At 38.4% G+C, this 20,214-nt stretch overlaps 1 protein-coding gene across 1 annotated transcript in view; it reads right to left on the minus strand.

Annotated features, from left to right (window-relative positions):
* eif3hb (eukaryotic translation initiation factor 3, subunit H, b) overlaps window positions 1-20,214 on the minus strand; it is a 61,570-nt gene that overhangs the window by 24,292 nt on the left and 17,064 nt on the right. Inside the window, exon 3 of the mRNA XM_079381467.1 lies at window positions 1,821-1,988. Within this exon, the coding sequence (XP_079237593.1) occupies window positions 1,821-1,988 (168 nt within the window). The remainder of the gene's footprint in view (window positions 1-1,820; window positions 1,989-20,214) is intronic.

Below are 20,214 nucleotides of genomic sequence, written 5' to 3' on the forward strand. Positions count from 1 at the left end.
CCAAATCCGCGCTGGAATCAGAGCGCGTTTATGCCGATGCTGTCCCAGTTAGGTGGGCGAGTGGAGGTGTACAACATTTGTTTGTGTGAGTTCAGGGAAACAGATCTGTTGTTAACGCAGCTTGTCTGATGATTCCTCCGCCCTCTTTCCGCCATCGGCCCATCGACATCTGGGATGGGTGGCGTCTGTGCCGGTGAATGAGGGGCTGTCCGGGTTCTGAATCCACTCCTGAAGGTACACATCAGCACTGCGATAGCGGGCTAAATAAACAGAGGGGAGGAAACCCTGTCTAGACGAGGCTGCTGCCGGGCCCGCTACGCACACCAGCCTCCTGTTTACACAAGGGGGGAATGCTGTCCACAGCCAAGAAACGATGGGGTAGAGAGACAGAGAGAGACAGAGAGAGAAGGGAAAGTGGTAGAGCAAAGCAGTGCAGTAGGAAAGTGTGTGTGTGTGTGTGTGTGTGTGTGTGTGCACACAAGCATGTACAACAGAAATAGAGATAGAGAAGAGAGAGAAGTCCGCAGAAAAAAAAAAGCAAAGAGCAAGGTGATACCCGAAAGGACAGCTAAATACCTCAGACACCGTGTTTATATAGGCACATCATTTTCCCATTAAGGTCCATTTTCTGGTTACGCATCTTATTCAGAAGATATTTACATGCTTCACAGCTTTTGGAATTTTCATATATACATGTAAACAGCATAATCCGAATAAACCTAAATGTTTTCTGGAAATACTGGAAAAGTTCTTAACATTTTATAAATATAAATATAACCAGCTTAATCATGTCCACCTTAACACGAAAGCATGTGATGAATTGCAAAATGTTGGTCATTAAATTCTTAGCAATGTAGACCATGACATTTTTTGAATTTTATAAAATGTGACCTTGGACCACTTTTTTTTTTTTTTTTTTTTAAATGGAGATTTATACATCATCTGAATAATAAGCTTCCCATTGATGTATGGTTTCTTAGGACAGGACAATATTTGGCCGAGATACAACTATTTCAAAATATTGAGAAAATCGCCTTTAAAGTTGTCCAAATGAAGTTCTTAGCAATGCATATTACTGATCAAAAATTAAGTTTTTATATATTTATGGTAGGAAATTTACAAAATATCTTTATGGAACATGATCTTTATTTAATATCCTAATGATTTGTGGCATAAAAGAAAAAACGATAATTTTGACACAATGTTTTTTGCTACTTGTGACTGGTTTTGTGGTCCAAGGTCACAAATGTTAGTAGAAAACTAATTTGAGTCTCTCTCATTTCAAATGTGTTACTTGTCAATAACTTGACTTTTCACAACTATATGTAACATCACTAAGAAAATACCTTTGTTTGAGCGCCACATGATTCTTCAGAAATTAATTCTATTTTGTTGTTTAATTTGGTGCTCAAGAAACATTTCTTGTTATTAAAAATGTTGAAAAAAGCTGTGCTGCTTAATATTTGTGTGGAAATTGTGATTCATTTTCAAGATTGTTTGGTCAATAAAAAGTTTAAAAGAATAGTATTTATTTGAAATATAATTTTTTTACATATTAAGTTTCTGTGCAGTTTTAGTTTAGGTGACAAACAGTGGGAAAAAGAAAATGTGTTTTCTGTGGATAATAAAACAATTTCATAGGAAAAACATAGGAATAGTCTGTTATTATTTATTGCTAGGTCAGTGATGTTGTGGGTTTTGGTTCTTTTGCTGTTGTAGGACCTTTGAAATAGCTGAAATCATTTGGTGGAGTGACATGGACAAACGTTTTATATGCACATTCTGACTAACAGAGACAAAAAAGTGTGAGAGAAACCTACCATATATAAGCACAACTGACTCTTCGATGGCATGCTGGTAGCTGAACTGAGAGTCCAGAAGGGCCCGGCTGACAAAAGAACCATAGAAAGTTGACTGGTACCAACCCACATGAAGATGATCAATGTTTACATGGCGCAAACTTCTCATCATCTCCATCTGATACTGAACTACAAGAGAAAGGAGAGAGAAATGGCATCAGGGGGAGAAGGCGTGATGTTGTGATTTCTCAATTTGCTTGACGCTTTTTGTCTCTCATTATGTGGAGCTCTGAGCAGCTCTTCACCTGAAGAATAGGTCACAGTCACAACAAACAACAAGGACATGCAAAGTGCATTGAGAGGGAAAATATTTTACAACTAAAACATGCCCGTGATTGTTTATCAATACACAATTGTTATACATTTTAAATTCCTAACCCTAACACGCCAATAAAACAGCAGTGTGTTTTGGGTCATTGTCATGTTGGAATACACATCCACGACCCATTTTCAATGCCCTGGTTGGCTTCAATGCCCTGGCCCTGACGGTAGATGGCCCCGTCCATCGTCCCTTTGATGCGGTGCAGTTGTCCTGTCCCCTTAGCAGAAAAACACCCCCAAAGCATAATGTTTCCACCTCATGCTTGACAGTGGAGATGGTGTTCTTGGGGTCATAGGCAGCATTCCTTCTCCTCCAAACACGGCGAGTTGAGTTGATGCCGAAAAGCTGGATTTTGGTCTCATCAGACCAGAATACTTTCACCCAGTTCTCCTCTGAATCATTCAGATGTTCATTGGCAAACTTCAGACGGGCCTGTACATGTACTTTCTTGAGCAGGGGGAACTTGCGGGTGCTGCAGGATTTGAGTCCTTCACGGCGTAGTGTGTTACCAGTTGTTTTCTTGGTGACTATGGTCCCAGCTGCCTTGAGATCATTGACAAGATCCTCCCGTGTAGTTCTGGGCTGATTCCTCACCGTTCTCATGATCATTGAAACTCCACAAGGTGAGATCTTGCATGGAGCCCCAGACCGAGGGAGATTGACAGTTATTTTGTGTTTCTTCCATTTGCGAATAATCGGATCAACTGTTGTCACCTTCTCACCAAGCTGCTTGGCGATGGTCTTGTAGCCCATTCCAGCCTTGTTTAGGTCTACAATCTTGTCCCTGACATCCTTGGACAGCTCTTTGGTCTTGGCCATGGTGGAGAGTTTGGAATCTGATTGATTGATAGCTTCTGTGGACAGGTGTCTTTTATACAGGTAAAAAGCGACTAGGAGCACTCCCTTTAAGACCTGAATAACCTTATACCTGTTACCTGTCTAAAAAACACCTGGGAGCCAGAAATCTTGCTGATTGATAGGGGATCAAATACTTACTTCACTCATTAAAATGCAATTTATAACTTTTTTGAACGTTTTTTTTTTGTTATTCTGTTATTCAAATAAACCTACCATTAAAATTATAGACTGATCGTTTCTTTGTCAGTGGGTAAATGTACAAAATCAGCAGGGGATCAAATCATCTTTTTTTATATTTTACATTAGGTCTATTTTATATTCACTGACTTCCTGTGATCACTGAATGCTTCAGCCATATGAAAAAACAGCATCAATATCCTGTTAAACTCAAAACTTTAAAACCTGTATTCACAATTTAGCACAATAGCATCTGAATGCCTTAATATTCAGAAGGATTTTAGGATAAACTTAAGATAACTGAGGACAACCAAAGTAAGATCAAGGTAATCTTATTTGAATCCACAAATGATTAAATAGCAATCTGTTCATGTTCGGTGTATAAATCGTCTGTGCTTCAGTGCCATGTAATAACACATCCTTTTCTTTTCTAGCATATGCACCATGAGCTTCAGTAAAAACCCTCTCTGACAGAACTCAGACAACCTCGATGGGGGTTTTAATGCTTAAATGAAATGGATTCTAAGTCTTGGACATTAAAGACCTCTGTTAGTAGTCCAATCTCACTGTAGTATTGCCAGTTAGCATTGTTTACTACTGTGAGTTGATATTAAACATTAAATTTCTTTCTGGATGAAAACGTTATGCACCATAATTAAACTCTACAGCTTATGTGTGACCGATTGATCAAAAAACCTTAAAGAAGATGCACAATAGGTCAATGTTACTAAAAAGAAGATATTGACAACCTGATACATTGGCCAAGCCCAAGAGTCTTAAAACACTCTTGCAACGAGCATGTTGTAGAGGGCTAAGAAAACTCATATTAATCCATCCCTAGTGTATAGTATGATCACTGGAATATCTGTGCAAGTACACAAACTTTCAGGACAGACATGCACTTCTGCAGAGTGCACTTACGGAGCACTGGGCTTCCTGTCAACCCTGGAAACTTCAACCCAAACACGGCCAGATTTGGTACTACAGATAGCGATAAATGTACGAACACAGACACATTAACTCCTCGGTTTAGCTGGACAACAATTTCCACTCTCGTGTGCCAAGCCAGAATCCTGATGTCCCGAAAATACCCCCTCTGACAATTCAAAGGCCATTCAGTTTTATCCCGAATGCAAAAGGGAGATAGCAGGATTAATAACGGAGGAAACATGTTGAGGATGAACATAACAAGGGTCTTCATTTTATTAAAACAGCCAGAGAGTCTCATAAGGTACATTAAATAAGAAGTGGTCCGCTCTCATGAGAAAACATCTGCGATATGAAGACTAGCCGTAGGATGGAAGGCAACAGTAACTCAAAAAAATTGAAACTAATCAAATGGTTGATCCTTTGGGGGGGGGGGAAGCACATCTCTAAAAGGAAATGTGTGAGAAAAGAGGGTTGGAGGGGACGAAAACAAATGGCTCTTTTAGAGTGGATACAAAACGGACTTCAAAAGCAGTGAAAAATGTGTGCATTCCAGTACACGGCACAGTTTTAAAACCACAAACCAGATTTTGCAAGGACAAATGAGTTGCATGAGAATAAAGAATAAAAAAACAGAAAAGATGTAAAAAAATAAAAAAAGAGACACAACGAACAAACCCAAACCCCCTAAAACACTTGAAACAACAACACAAAAAACAAGATAATGAGAGTCTTGCTGATGGCATCCTGTAATTAAATGGATTTTCATACGGAAAAAACACCACCCTAAAAAAATATAAAAACAAGGCCAAACCCACCAGATTTTTTGCATGGAAGATTTTTTTTGCACGATCCAAGACCTCGCATTAACTTTTTGACTTCTTCTGTGGACACTTCAACTGTAATGGGTTACAAACAGAAAAACAAGCAGGCCTAAAAATGATCTGGACAGCAATGTAGGCGCCTCAATATCAAAATGTAATGTTAAAGTAGTACCAAAAAAAGGAATGATCAAAGACGTCAAATTAAACAGTCCAACATTCTTCATCGCTCTTTATCACCTCAAGGCCAAAGTAGTAAGGCAGTTTGTATTTTGGGTTGTGTAAATATAATAGCCATTGCTTTTGTCTGTTCTTGACCCATGCGGCTAGTTACAGAGAAATGTGCTATATTCCAACTGGACTAACAATTTTCACCTAGCAAACCATAAAACTATGAATATGATATTCTCAATGTTAGGGTGTGCAAACCACCACTCAACACGCTAGCAACATGATAAAAACCACTCAAAACATTTTAGCAATCCAACAAAAACGCCCTGGCAACCATATTATGGTGGTGATTTACTTCAGAAAAATGTAAAGTTATAATTTTTGTTCATGTTTTGTATCTAAATTAACCAAAAGGAAACCAAAAAGTACTTTCCATCCCAGAATCCTACTTTCACAGGAAGTCTATATCATTTACAACTGTAGTCATCTAAAAGTAACCTTAACACAACCTCAAACTAAATTTAATTCTAATACTAATGACTCAACATTACAGCTCACCATGTGACTTTTTCTCAGTCCTCCAGTGCCATGCAGAGGATGGGCGTAAAGGCATATATATATTAAAAACAGACCTGTGTTGTGCTAATCGGCTCAGTCTGTAACTTACATGAGACACTGGGGCCACTGGTTTATGGAAAGGTTCAGCTCACATAGGCCCCATCCCAAATGGCACCAGAGTCTACACTTTGTAACATGGCCTACTGGGTAATATTCCGCTGTGAAGACCACACTAATGCAAAAGGGCACATAGTGCCGTTCGTGAGCACCTTAAAATGTCAAACAGGACACCCCCATGGCCACAAATCTACATGAAGTGCGGCATTCAGGACAGGGATCACAGTCATTCTGGGATAGGCTTGAATGCATTTTATTTTAGATACTGATGAAAAGTTTCATGTCAAAATTTGTAAGTCAAGAAGCTATTCTTTTTTTAATATAAAATAGGACATTTTGAATGATAAATTCAATGATTATCAAGTGCATATTAATTATATATAAAACATTTACTGGCTGCATAAAATCTTCAAAATGTGCAAAATAACAATTTCTTCTCAAAATAGAAATTTTTTAATGATAATTGGTGATAAATATTCAATGGTTATCAACAAATGAATAATTTTCATTAAAACATTTACTGGCTGAATAAAATGTTCAGAATGTGAAAAATGAACCTGTTTTTCCTCTATATAATAGAACATTTGGAAACATAATTGGTGATAAATATTCACTGATTAACAACAAATGAACAATGATAATTATTAAAACATTTATTGGATGAATAAAACGGGCAAAATGAACCTGGCCACTACAGCACTAGTGTTATTTTCACACAGATGTGTTTCTTTATCGTGTCCTGGATAAATAAGGACAGGATCACAGGTGACACATGTCATCTGCAGGCAAGTCGATGCAATTTCTCCACACGCTGAAACCTAGGGCAGCGGCTCGCGATGCTACAGCCCAGCACCTCGAGTGCTAATGAGAGGCGCCATCTCACTCTTGTTCCGTCTATGCACCCGTCTCGATCTCTTGGTCCTTTTCTTCATTTCTTTTCCCCCCTTTTCTGATACAAGTCTCCTGTCTCACAGACTTGTTAGATAAATTCAGACAGTGCCAGCGTGTCAGGTCTCTGCGACAGGGTAAGATAGCCCAGAAAAATGTGTGAAGTTCTACTTCCCCGAAAGGCATGCAAATTCAAGATCTCGGCACACTTAAAGTGGTAGGTCACCCAAAATGATAATTCAAGGAATACCAGTATCATTGTCATAATATTGCCGGTAACAGATAAATAACCCATAGTAAAATTCTATACTTTGTCTAAATAAATAAAATATTAAAATACATATAAAATACAACAAATAAAATAGATTACTGTTCAAAAGTTTGGGTTTGGTAATATTTTTAATATTTAGTTTTAAGTCTCGCAAAAGCTGCATATTTAATCAAAAATACAGTAAAAAACATGCTGATTTGGTGATTTTTTTTAATATATATATTTAAGAATATATATATTCTTAAATATATATTAACCAGAAAAATATCTGTTTTCAACACACACACACACACACACATCATATATATGTGTGTGTGTGTGTGTGTGTGTGTGTGTGTGTGTGTGTGTGTGTGTGTGTGTGTGTGTGTGTGTGTGTTGAAAACAGATATTTTTCTGGTTAATATTTTTGTAAAAACCTTATTTTTTCAGAATTCTTTGAATAGAAAGTTCAAAAGAAAATCAATTATTTTAAAATGATTTTTAACATTAAACTTAGACTATGCTGTCACATTTTCATCAATTTAATGTTTGCATGCTGAAAAAAAGTATTTATTACACATTTTTAAGTATTTCTCTTAAAAAATAAAGGCAAGGTGAAAGAAAGTTGTGCACATCCACCAAAAACCCGAAAAGGGCTCAGGTGCAGGACAAAAAAATGTATTATAGTAAAGGAACAAATGTAATGCCGCACACTGAATTAACTGCTCCATAAAAAAATCCTTTATTGTAACGTTTCGACCATCAGGTCTTCGTCAGGCACAGATATCTGTGCCTGACGAAGACCTGATGGTCGAAACGTTGCAATAAAGGATTTTTTTTATGGATCAGTTAATTCAGTGTGCGGACATTACGTTTGTTTTCTTAAAAAATAAACTCATATTATTTTGGAATAAGCTAAATATAACGATGTTACTAAATTCGTAGAGTTTTTAAAAAAATAACTGAGCACTACAGGATGGCAAAGCTTAATGCAAAACTATAGCAAAAAATTTAAAAACATCTAATAATAGTAACAGTACATTGTCAATAAATTGTTAATCTGTAGAACATCCTGCCATCATTTACACCACCTCAAGTCATTTAAAACTTGTAGAACTTACTTTTTTTCTGTAGAACACAAAAAAATTATGTTCACAGGGGATTTCAAGCTCCAAAAATCCTTATTTCTGCAACCAATGCTGACTTCTTTTTTTTGTTTGTTTCAAAGAGGGATATAAGTATGAGCTGTTTAATAATGAACATCATAAATCAGGTTCATATACTCATTCATATGAGACTATACGTTCCTGTCACAAACTCATTAGAATAAACAGGCATGGGTTTCTGATTCTATACTATAAACTTTAGTTTATACTGACTTCAAAACGTCTACACCAGCAATGAATATATCCTCAGAGCTCAAAAAAACTTGACCTTTTGTTTTCGTCATGCACTTTTCCTGTCTCTTAAGCCTGCAATTCCACAGCTAACTTCAAACCAGCCGTTATGCATTGACTGTCTACTATGTTCCACTATGTTCGTCCTTTTGATAAGAACTTTCAGCAGCAGAAATAGCAGACCTGTCAAAGCTGTCATACTTGTACCGATCTAAACAAGGATGTGAAGCATTAAAGACACTATTCATGCTTTTAAAAAAGCACAGCGGCATCATAGAAAGCTTGCATTTAGCTAAAGAGCTATGGCGCCATCTAGCGTAAGCACTTTTTCTGGTCATGTCCAAAATAAATCAGAACCTCTACTTGTAAATCAGTATGATCTGCAGGCAATCAACGCCACACACATGTAAACACACAAACGAGCAAGTAATCAGCAGGGCAAATAAAACAAACAAGTGTGCTACTGTTTTCCATAATTCATAAAATACAGCATAAATTGAATCAAAATCAAATAGGAGACATTCCTGGCTGTTTGGCTAAGGTCTTAAGCTTGACACGGCCCGTACACATCTCTCAACAAAGACACAGTGTCAATACGCCCCAACGCCTAATAGCATCATGTCCTGAGGCCTTTCTCTCTGCTAGGCAAGCTAAACTAAGCTGTTGTAACCCCTTCAGCTAGGTGACCGCCTCAGTGCACGCTATGCCCCTCGGGAAGACGGGAGGTGTATCTGTCTCTCTCTCCGTTACTCCATGGTCCCTGCCTCCTAATTACACCAGAGGAATCATCTACACCACATCACAAGCTCCTGCCGATCTGTCAATCATATTTCCGCTGAGCAGCAAGGCAATGTTTCCGCCCTGAAGAGATGGAAAAGGAAAGAGAGCTAAAGAAGATCGACACCTCCCTGGTGGGCTCCGTAAGCTCGGATGGAAGAGGTGCATGTCTGCTGTCTGTGTGTTCATACATCCCTTTACCGTCTTATATCACTGATGTTCTTTGATCTAGTTATATTTGTTATTTTGATTCAAGATCATACTCATAAAATCAAAGGGTGTGAGCACTGTGATGGAAACAACAAAGAGATGCGTCAGTCAAAAAATATGTGCAGAAATGCTGCAAATATACATGTGACAGCTATTGATTAAAACCAGTGAAGCTAGAAGGTTGAAGGTCACCATATATCAAAGCTTCCTGGGTCAATGAGATGATGTTAATTTTATCTTATCCATTAATTTATTCAAACTACAATTCATACGCTACCAATAAAAAGTTTGTAGTCTCATGATTTTAGTATTTTTGTAAGAAAGTGCTAAACAAGGGTGCATCTATATGATCAAAAATACAGTAAAAATAGTAATATTGTGAAATATATGTTTTCTGAACTGTTTTCTGTTTTAATATATTTTAAAATGTAATTTATTTCTGTGATGACAACTTCGGTCTTCAGTGTCACATGATCCTTCAGAAATTCTAATATGCTAATTTGCTGCTCAAGAAACATTTCTTCTTATTATCTATGTTAAAAACAATTGGGCTGTATAAAATTGTGGAAACCGTGATAAACTTTGTCAAGATTTTTCAATATTTAGTAATTTTATAAATGCCTTTACTGTGACTTTGAGCAATCCATCCTTGCTTAATAAAAGAATGAATATATCTATTCTATAAGGAGCATGTATTCATTTTTATTTATTTTGTTTTTTTGTCCTGGTGGGCAAATGTGGTATGACCAACATGTAGAAAAAATAAAATACAAATAAACATTGCACAAAAAATAATAATAAAACAGTAAATGATATCATGGAGCATCCCTGCAACCTTTATGACTGCATCAAGGTCAGTAAGCTACTAAATATCAAATAATTTTACCTTTTCTTGACAAGAAAAGTTTAGATCAGGTTGTAAAATGTCATGTGGCGTCTCCTCATATTTATGAATGAATAAATTCATAACTATATGATTTATGTTTTTGTTTTTTTTTTACCTTGAAAAAGGAGCAATTTAAACTGTCTTGAAAATATCATAAAAGTTTTTAGAAACCAATGTGAATACAAAGAGTACATTCCTAAGAAGATACCAGTGGGGGGAAAAAAAAGACAGAACAACTAAAATGGGAACATGAGAGATCCAGGCTGTAAGGGAGACATATGAAGGATGTCTGATTCCCCGATGTTAAAGAGGTAATGCTGATGTCTTGCCGAGCATGACCAAAGTGAGCCTCAGAGAGAAGCTCATATCCATCACTTAGCTGCTGCTTTCTGTCATGCACCGAGAAAGACGCCCTATTTTATGACACAAGGGGTCCCACAAAAATAAAACCGTGAATCACATACAGGACACAGTGTTCTGATGCTAGTGAACGGCCTGTGGTGAGGAAGGCAGGGAGGGGCCCCTGTGGCGATAAGCCCGTTTCTTCGGAGAACTCTGCGCCCTTCAAGTCAGCCAACTCACGTTGAGAACAGCCAATGAGAAAAGACCAACAAAGTCAGTAAGTACCCTTGGAGAACACATACTAGGGTTGGGTAGATGCAAGTGTGCCCCAGAAACAGGGCGTGTTATTGCCAGGAATCAAGAATGTTCCCAGAACAAGCAATAAGCTATTAAAGCCTTGAATAAAGTCTTGGACAGCGCATGAAATACAAAAAAAAACTCATATTCCCAAAACTAGTTGTGGATGAGATTTTTTAAGGTTCATAAAAAAAAAAAACTTTGTGAGGGACTGGAGTTGTCAATCTGAAAGTACCCTGCAAAGTTCAAAAAGTCTGCGGTCTTGGTCTCAAAACATGTTGGTCTGGATCTGATCTTTGGACTTTGACTTTCATCAGGATTCTGGTCTTGAAACATCTAGTTAGACAACCATGCAAGTTACTGCACACCATGTCTAAATCTCCACATACAGACCATAATACATTAAGCCCTAGATCCACAAACCAACCCAAAAATGGACTAGTGTTTGTACACTCCATCTGCTGAAGCATCTGCTCTGGCTGCTTCAACTCTGCAATGTCTTGACAGAATCACAGACCCACACAGTCCTGTAAATCCTCATTTTCCGCAAACGATCCCCTGGCAGAATAGCATAAGGCCCATTTCTACTGCTACTACCACTGCAGCTTGAGTTACTGTGATCAAATGCTTATACATAATTAAAACAGTGTATATTTCTTGAAATGTTAGGATCTTGAGCTCTTCACTTCCCTCATTGTTATGAGTATGTTGGTTATTAGCAGCTCATTATGAAGCCAGGCTATGAGATTCTACCAAAGAGCTAGCATATACAAGCTCTTTCTGCTAATGCTAATTAGCTCCTTCAACACTGTAGGTTCAGTTTCAGGAGCTAAGCCACATGAAACACTAGCTACCAATGACCTGTGCACACTTCATAGATTTAGACTACAGAAACTGAATCACATCTACAATATAAATAAGTTGTTTCCAATTACCAGTATCGGCTGTGGTATAGGTCCAAAAACAAAGCTCAACTGGAATAAAATAAAAATCTGGCAATAGAGGTATTAAATTGTTTCTTTAGAACAAAAAATAACTCATATTCTTCAGTTTTCTCCAGCTAATGTCCATGCACATTCAAGCTGAAAAACCATTTGATCACTTGAAAAATGCATAAAAAAATAACTGGTTCATTTAACTGAGAGGCAGGACTCTGTATCCTACACCCTTATTGAGCATCGCAATTTCTTGTTCATTTTTCTGCAAATGAAACCTTACCCTGGCCTTGGTTGAGCATAACCTGTGGTGATGAGCTCTCTAAAATGATGGGAAAAGCATTTCAGTTTGTTGTATCTTCTTTCACCCCAATTTCTCAAAAGCAAATGGGTTTACCTTTGAAAAAAAACCTTGAGCCATCAATGTCTGTTGTCAAGTGGTAAATGCAAGGGCATTAAATGTAAGGCCAGCTGTCGCATGGAAGTCATTTCATCCAATAATTACTCCATGATCATATAATGATCAAGGAGCATAAGGCTGTTTTACAAGTGCAGGTGCACCATATGACACAAACATGGTTTGATCATGATGCTGCCATATTCAATATGATAATGACCTCATATGCACATGCAAAATGACACCTTGTATGGTTTCCTCAATCACTAGATCTATAATTGTTGTGAACATTTAGGTGCCACATTTCTAGTTGCATACTATATGTGACATGCACAGCAGGAAGTTGCAATGACCCGACTGAAATGATTATTTTTTTCTTTTTACTTTTTTTGTTTGGTATTTTTAAAATCACAAAGCCTTTCAAAATGCCAATTTTATCATGTAATTCAAACAATAAATAGCATTTTGAAGCTCTTTATCGTTAAAATAGTCCATGTGACATCAGTGGTTATGAAGTTATGAGAATAGTTTTAGAATATTTTTGTTTTCTTTGTGCACAAAAAGTATTCTCATAGCTTCATAACATTACGTTTGAACCACTCATGTCACATGGACTATTTTAACGATGTTTCAGGGCCAGAAACGTGTCAGTTGTGTTGCTGTCTAGGGTCAAAAAGCTTGGATTTTATCAAAAATATCTTAATTTGTGTTCTGAAGATGAATGAAGGTCTTAAGGGTTTGGAACGACATGAAGGTGAGTAATTGATGACAGAATTTTCATTTCTCTTTAAATATAACAACTATATAATAAATACGCCCTGACAATTCAATAAAATAATTAATTTTTTCCAAAAAAAAGTTTGTAATCTTTAGAGGGCATTTTCTCAAACTTTTATTACAGTCACTATTTAAATGATTAATATCTTGATGACATCTGAAGTAGAATCATAATAATTACATAATAAGAAAACTCCTAGGTTAAAATGTCTCAAAATGATGGAGAAGGTCACATATACCAAATTTATTTAACATTTTAAGACAACTTTTTCATCATGAAACAAGCATACAGGGCACTGCATCACTCCAATTATCCCCAACTCACACCGTCACCTCTTGTCTTCAACTGTCCCTCAGGCGCTTACCTTTGTCTCGGTTGCTGTGCCTACCAGCTGCACGGAGCGGGGGATGCGGAGGAGGAGGATGAGGATGAGGAAGTAGTGTCGGGCAAGATGTGAGTCATTAGCAGCATTAGCGTTTTCATCCACTTTGTTGCTGCTGTGCGAAACAAACGCTTTTAGTATCCCCCCCCCCCCCCCCACACCCCACCACCTCCACTTTACCACACAGAGTTCCGGCGTCGCTCTCCAGTCTCCACTCAGGAGTCTGCGCGAAGGATGGAGCCGACCCAGTGTGTGCCCGACACAGATAACTTTATCTCCCGACACAGACATGCGCACCGATTGAAACGCTCAAATCCCAAGCCTGCCAAACACCTTGGCCCAGACATCTCCTTACTCTCACCGAAGTCACGCAAATGCAAGAGGTGAGACATCAATTTGGGCACTATGTGAGTAACACAGGGGGCAGTCGTGGCCTAATGGATAGAGAGTTGGACTTGTAACCCGAGGGTCGTGGGTTCGAGTCTCAGGTCCGGCAACCGCGACTGAGGTGAGACCCTTGAGCAAGGCACCGAACCCCTCAACTGCTCCCCGGGCGCCGCATTGATGGCTGCCCGCTGCTCCAGGTGTACCTGGATGGGTTAAATGCAGAGAACGTCCCTTTCCCCCTTCCCCTTGCGGGGAAGTCGTGGCCTAATGGTTAGAGAGTCGGACTTGTAATCAAAAGGTTGCGAGTTCGAGCCCCCGGCCGGCAGGAATTGTAGGTGGGGGGAGGGAATGTCCAGCGCTCTCTCCACCCTCAATACCACGACTGAGGTGCCCTTGAGCAAGGCACCGAACCCCCAATTGCTCCCCGGGCGCTGCAGCATGGCTGCCCACTGCTCCGGGTGTGTGTTCACGGTGTGTGTGTGTGTGTGTGTGCATTTGTTCACTACTCACTGCTGTGTGTGTGCACTTGGATGGGTTAAACGCAGAGCCAATTTCGAGTATGGGTCACCATACTTGACAATACGTCACGACTTTACTTTACTTTACTTTACTTGTGCAAGGATCGGAAATGGCTGCAGAGACACGCTGTGAGCGTTACATGCCCCCCCAATGCACGGAACAAACTAATATGTCGTCCGAAGCGAGGAGGCCAAGGGCACAAAGTCTAATCTGATAAACCGAGCACACGAGGAGAGTGGCAGAAGTCAATTCTGTGACCTCTCCTTTGCGCTTTATTACAAGTTATACATGCAAAAAAAAAAAAAACACATGAAAGTATATCAGAACCACTACTCATGTAATCACCCAATTATTGTTTGATGGGGAATTCCTTGACTTGGGATAGCAAATGAATGGACCACCAATGTTTAAACTGTGCCAGCTTTGTAGTTTTATTGATGTTATATTAAAGGGGTCATAATGCCCATTTTTCACAAGTTAATATTATTCTTTAGGGTCTTAATGAAAAGTCTGTAACATAGTTTGGTTAAAAAAAAATTTCATTGGTAGTGTAAAAAACACCTTTTTTACTCTCTCTGAGGGACCGTTTACTTAAGCCGCATTCATCATGAAACTTGCTAATTAGCACATTATTAGGAAAGGTGATTTGCAAAGTTTCATTAAAAAAAACCTGGAGGTAAAGCTGGATCACGAATGATTCGCGCGAACATAGACGCATTTAGGTAGATTGAGGGCGCATTCCCTTCAGAACAAAGCGTAATCCTCTTCAGCCGCTCAGATGACGGGAGTAAATGACCACTGCTATGTTCATTATTACATCCAACAACAGAACTCCTCAATCGCTTAGGAGTCACTCTTGTCTACATCTGCTCCGGCGGTGAAACAACTGATGACAGCTCACTCAGGGCGGGTCTGAGGGAAGACACCAGTACAGTCTGTGCTGAAACGCTACTGTCAATCAAACGATCGTGGGAACAGCCTTCGTCCGTGTGACGTCACACAACAAGCATCTGAGATAGGCTCGATTTGAGAAAGGGGAAAAGATTTTAGTAGATTGAAAAAAAACACTGGGTGGATTTTTATCATTATAGGGTAGTTGTGTACATACACACACTGCCAACACACATTTCAGTTCAAACAACTTGTAAAAGTGCATGTAGCATTATATTATCCCTTAATTGCATTAAATATTCATTTGTTTTTGTTTTTACAGTTAGCCTAATTTGTGTTCGCAATCATTAAACTAATCAAAAAATCTAACTAATCACAAATCATAAAAACACCAAGAATAATCACATCAATAAGTGTATATTATTGTATGTATTTTTGTATTATACTTGTATTTTACTATATTTATTATTTTTAGTATCTTGAACTCTCCTGTCCATGACAATAGATAATCATGGGCATTTAGCACAATCAAATACCGTAGTTAGATTAATTCATTAAACAATGTGTTACTTCTGTGTCATTTATTTCTGAAATAAATATTTGACCAAGACTGTTTCTCGTGAATTTTGCCTCTATAAAATTAGGTATTGGAAACAACTAAGTAGTAACGTTGACAGGCTACTCAAGATGATGACATCTCTAAACTGGACTAATTTGAATAGTCACATTGTTTTAATTTGTTTTAAAGGAATTTAAAGCTTTGTTTTGGAAATAAAGAATAAATGTGTAATAATGACTGCAATCTTATATTCTATTCTTGACCCTGTTCTGATGAAAATGTACATGTGTACAGTATGTGATGTAAATTCAGTCAGAGAGTCAATTCCGATGGAGTTGAGGTCAACTACAAATATCCTGGAATCAAACACCCCTAAACCGCAAAAAGACGTAAATAAAACAGCTTATGAATAACATGTCACCTGATGTTACATTTACCTCAGGAAAGTCACTCAAATTGTGTAGCTTGTTAGTTAGTTAGTTAGTTAGGAAAAATTAACTTTGGATTAGTTACAATATTATTACTAAAATCGTAAATATACTATTATTATTAAATGTATGAGCTATATAGATACACTATATTTTGAACTAATCTGTTAGTGGTAACTGAATTTAAAAATTGTCCAAAAAAAGGTTGGAATCTTTGGGCTTTTTCTCAAAAACATTTGTGATAGTCACTATTTATATTATTATATCTCGACCAAGCCATAAGTAGAAACATAGTAATAATATAACGTTTATGGGTCAAAATGATTCAAAATCATGGAGCAGGTCATAAGTAGCAGGTACGGATCGGGAACAGTTGTAAAGGTGCAACTGAATGCTAAAAGCCCCCACCCCGACTGCACAAAACAACTAATATGTTGTCCGAAGCAAGGGGGCCACAGGCGCAGTGGCTAATATAATATGCCAAGCCCACGAGGAGAAGCAGAAGTCATTTCTGTGATGCTGACCGCCTAATGAAAACAAATCACAGGAAATAAACACTAGTCAATGAATGATACGCAATAACGCAGACTGAAATATGCTAATGGGAGTATCAAAATATGTCTTAGGGTGAAATTTACAAATGGAAAGATGGAAATGGACATGAGCGCAGTCTTTCGTGCCATTAGTGGACAAACATACCCAAACATCTGCCACAAACACACATGCTTTCCACTGACCCTGACCTGAATTAGGTTCGCCTCGGGGTGAGATGCAGCCTGGCTTGCGACACAGGACGGGCCTTCCGGGCACTCATTACCTTCTTAAAACTATCCTCCAGGACAGCTAGAGAAGACATGGGGAGAAGTGAGGGAGAAAAAAGGAGCAGGGGGAGTAGAGGAAAGTTGCTGGAGGGGGGGAAATGAAAAATAAGGGTTTGTTATGGTGGAGACAAGCTGCGGAGCAATGCATTTCAAAGCAAATATTTCTGGGCTCGCACTGGGAGAGCGAGGGTGGTGAATGGTGCCCAGGGGGCAGTGAAGCGGCACTCGCCTGATCTGATCTAACCGGAGATTAACCACGGCTCTAATCCTCACCACAGGCTGTGGCGGAGACGTGACGGGCCGCGCACCACCCCCCACAGGGCAAATGACAGAGCCGCATGATCTCGCTCTGATGAGCAAAAACTCATTAGGCCGTGCTGTAAACTTCACAACACTGCTTACCGTCCCTTCAAGCGACACTTAACCTCGCCCACTTTGAGACAACAAGTGAGCGCATGCAATGGGGTATTCAGGCGGATTGCACATTTGGGATGTCAACTCAACAGGACGGGCTCCAAAACAGGGTTTGTGTACACTAGAAGACAGATATGTACGAGATGGTTTCTTTTTTTCAGCAATCAGTTAGTTATGAAACAGTTTAAGAGAAGAAGTGCTGGTTAATACATGACGAAAACCTGGACCATTCCATTAAGGACACAAAAATGTTAAGCATTAATTTTGTGTGCATTACTGCTCTAGTTTAGGGTTGGTAAGACTTTTAAAACATTTCATCAGCATATAAAATTACTTTTATTATATTTCAAAATGTAATTTAGATGCAAAGCTGACTTTTCAGCAGTCTCCAGTGTCAAATGATCCTTCAGAAAACATTCTAATATGCTGATTTGGTGCTCAAGAAACTTAGAACTTCTTATTATAAATGTTAAAAACTGTTGTGCTGCTTAATATTTTTATGGAAACCATAATAGATTTTTACAGGATTCAAAAGAACAGCATTGTTGAAGTACAAATCTTTTGGTACATTGTAAATGTCTTTACGGTCTTTTAATCAGCACTTTTAATGCATCCTTAGTGAAAAAGTAGTAGTTTGTTTTAAAAAAAAAATTACTGACCTCAAACTTTTGAATGGTAGTCTATATATAATGGCAAAATTACTTCTACGTTTGTTTACAGTTTATTAGGAACAAAAACTACATCCAATTAAAAGTGTGAAGACATTGTATGGTTGTGCTCACATTGACGACATGAGTTTGCACCCAATTTCAGAGACAGCAGATCAGTTGCTAATACGAATAAGTCGCAATAGTCAACTAGTCATCCAACAACTGTCTAGTCAATTAGTGAAGTTAACTAGTTAATCTAGACTTTTTCTCCACTGCAGAGCTTTCATTAACATACTTAGCTTTAACTTTTAGACAGTTTGCGTGGTAAGCCCTCTCTGAGAGTTTGCCTCTTTAAATTCATCTCCTTCAATCCATCAAATTAAAAATATATATCAAGACTACTATATACTGTCAACCTGGTTTTGAATGCAAAAGCACGACTAATAAGCACGATTAATGCCCCCTAAGAAGCCCGACTGATCCGGATCAGCTGAACCCAAAACCGGCATAATTATACAGTGCTCTCTTAAGACCAATTAATTAACTAGTGGATTTTTAAAGTATGCAGATCTCCATATTCCTGCTTGCTAAGCAGCCACAAGAGACAAAACCAGCTTGCCAAAAAAGAGGTCCAACAATAGGATTAACAATTTGGGATATTCAGGCAAATACTATTTTGACAAATGAAATATGAAGACTGCAATTCATGTGCTTGGCGATGTGACTGGGCAGGTGGTTGATAATACAGGTTGTTAAGATTTAGACTGTACTGGCATGTGCCAGTGTCTGTTTCCTATGTTACACTACAACTATAGTCGAAAGACTGTGTGCCAGACAGGCTTAGACCTAGCTGATTAATAAATTACAGCATTTAAATAATCAATGGTCCAAGAGAGGCAAATATAGCTTCATGACAGCTCCCCATCAATAGTCCATCATTTTCTCTTCCTTTCAGTCACTTCTTGGCATGTCTGCACACTCCCCTGAAAAATCTTAAACCTGGATAGGCTGGTTTCAGCTGGTTTAATCTGGTCTCTTCGAACCATCTGAAAAGCCCCAAAACCTCTTCAAACCAGCAATCACGCAGGAGTAAACCAGCTTAGACTGGTTAAAAGATGTTTTCAGCAGTGTCTGCAGTTATATAACGTCAAATTCAGGAAAATGAAGAAGATAAAAAATAAAAATCACAGCCCAAGCACATTAGGATGCCGGGCACGGCACTTGACTGACGACATCTCTGAAAGCATTCATTTTTCTTCGTCCGCATGCTGTTAACTGAGGCACACACCTCTCCTCCCCTCCTCTGTCACAAACTTGAAATCAACTTAAAAATATATCACTCCTGCCACAGAGGTGAAGCCCTAATGCTCCGTTCATGTACAAAATACAAACTAACAAACAGCCTAAATGGATAATCCATTCTCAGTGCACCTCTGCCTGAAACCGAGTTAATCTACAAGATCATTTCCACAATGAATGCTCAATTTTTCTGCCAGGAAATATGGGCTGCGGATTACCTCCGACAGCAAAGAGCTGCAATCTTTAAGTCATACAGTTTTATTTATGCATTTATCAGATAAAAACCCCCACCCAGTTGGAGTCACTGAGCTCACACACACAGGCATTTTTTGACAAGTCCCATACTGCCACCTACTGGTGAGCAAATTGTTGCCGTCTTATTCTGCAAGGCTGGAAACCCCAAAAAATGCTTCCTTTGCAGATAATTTGTGTAGGTGCTAAGGCTGCATCCAATCATTATACATAAATTATTATTTTTATAATATTTTTGAAATATTCACTACAAATCTTACAGTTGCCAAAATTTATGGTAGTATTTATTTATAAAATACCTATAATAATAATAATAATCATCCATTTTTACACACAACAAGCAAAAAAATTTTCTTCTAAATAATTCCATGCAAATCCTAGTCTTCGGTCTAACCAGCGAATATGTTCTGACTGGCTGTAATTGTGTAGTGTCACACAGCATTTTCACTTTCAGTGTGGAGACTGACAAATTACTTGATGCTGGAAATGTATCGTGTCGTGCCTGGTTAGGACACGGTGTAAAGCTCAGTTGAATTTGTTCTAGATCATTAAACATGACTTTATGGTGCCTCGGAAGCCTGTCTGCTGAGGTAGTTTCATACAGAAACGCTGTATGAAAGACTGTAGGACCCCCAACTCTCCACA

This window comes from Barbus barbus (assembly GCF_936440315.1).
Source record: "Barbus barbus genome assembly, chromosome: 27".
NCBI lineage: Eukaryota > Metazoa > Chordata > Actinopteri > Cypriniformes > Cyprinidae > Barbus > Barbus barbus.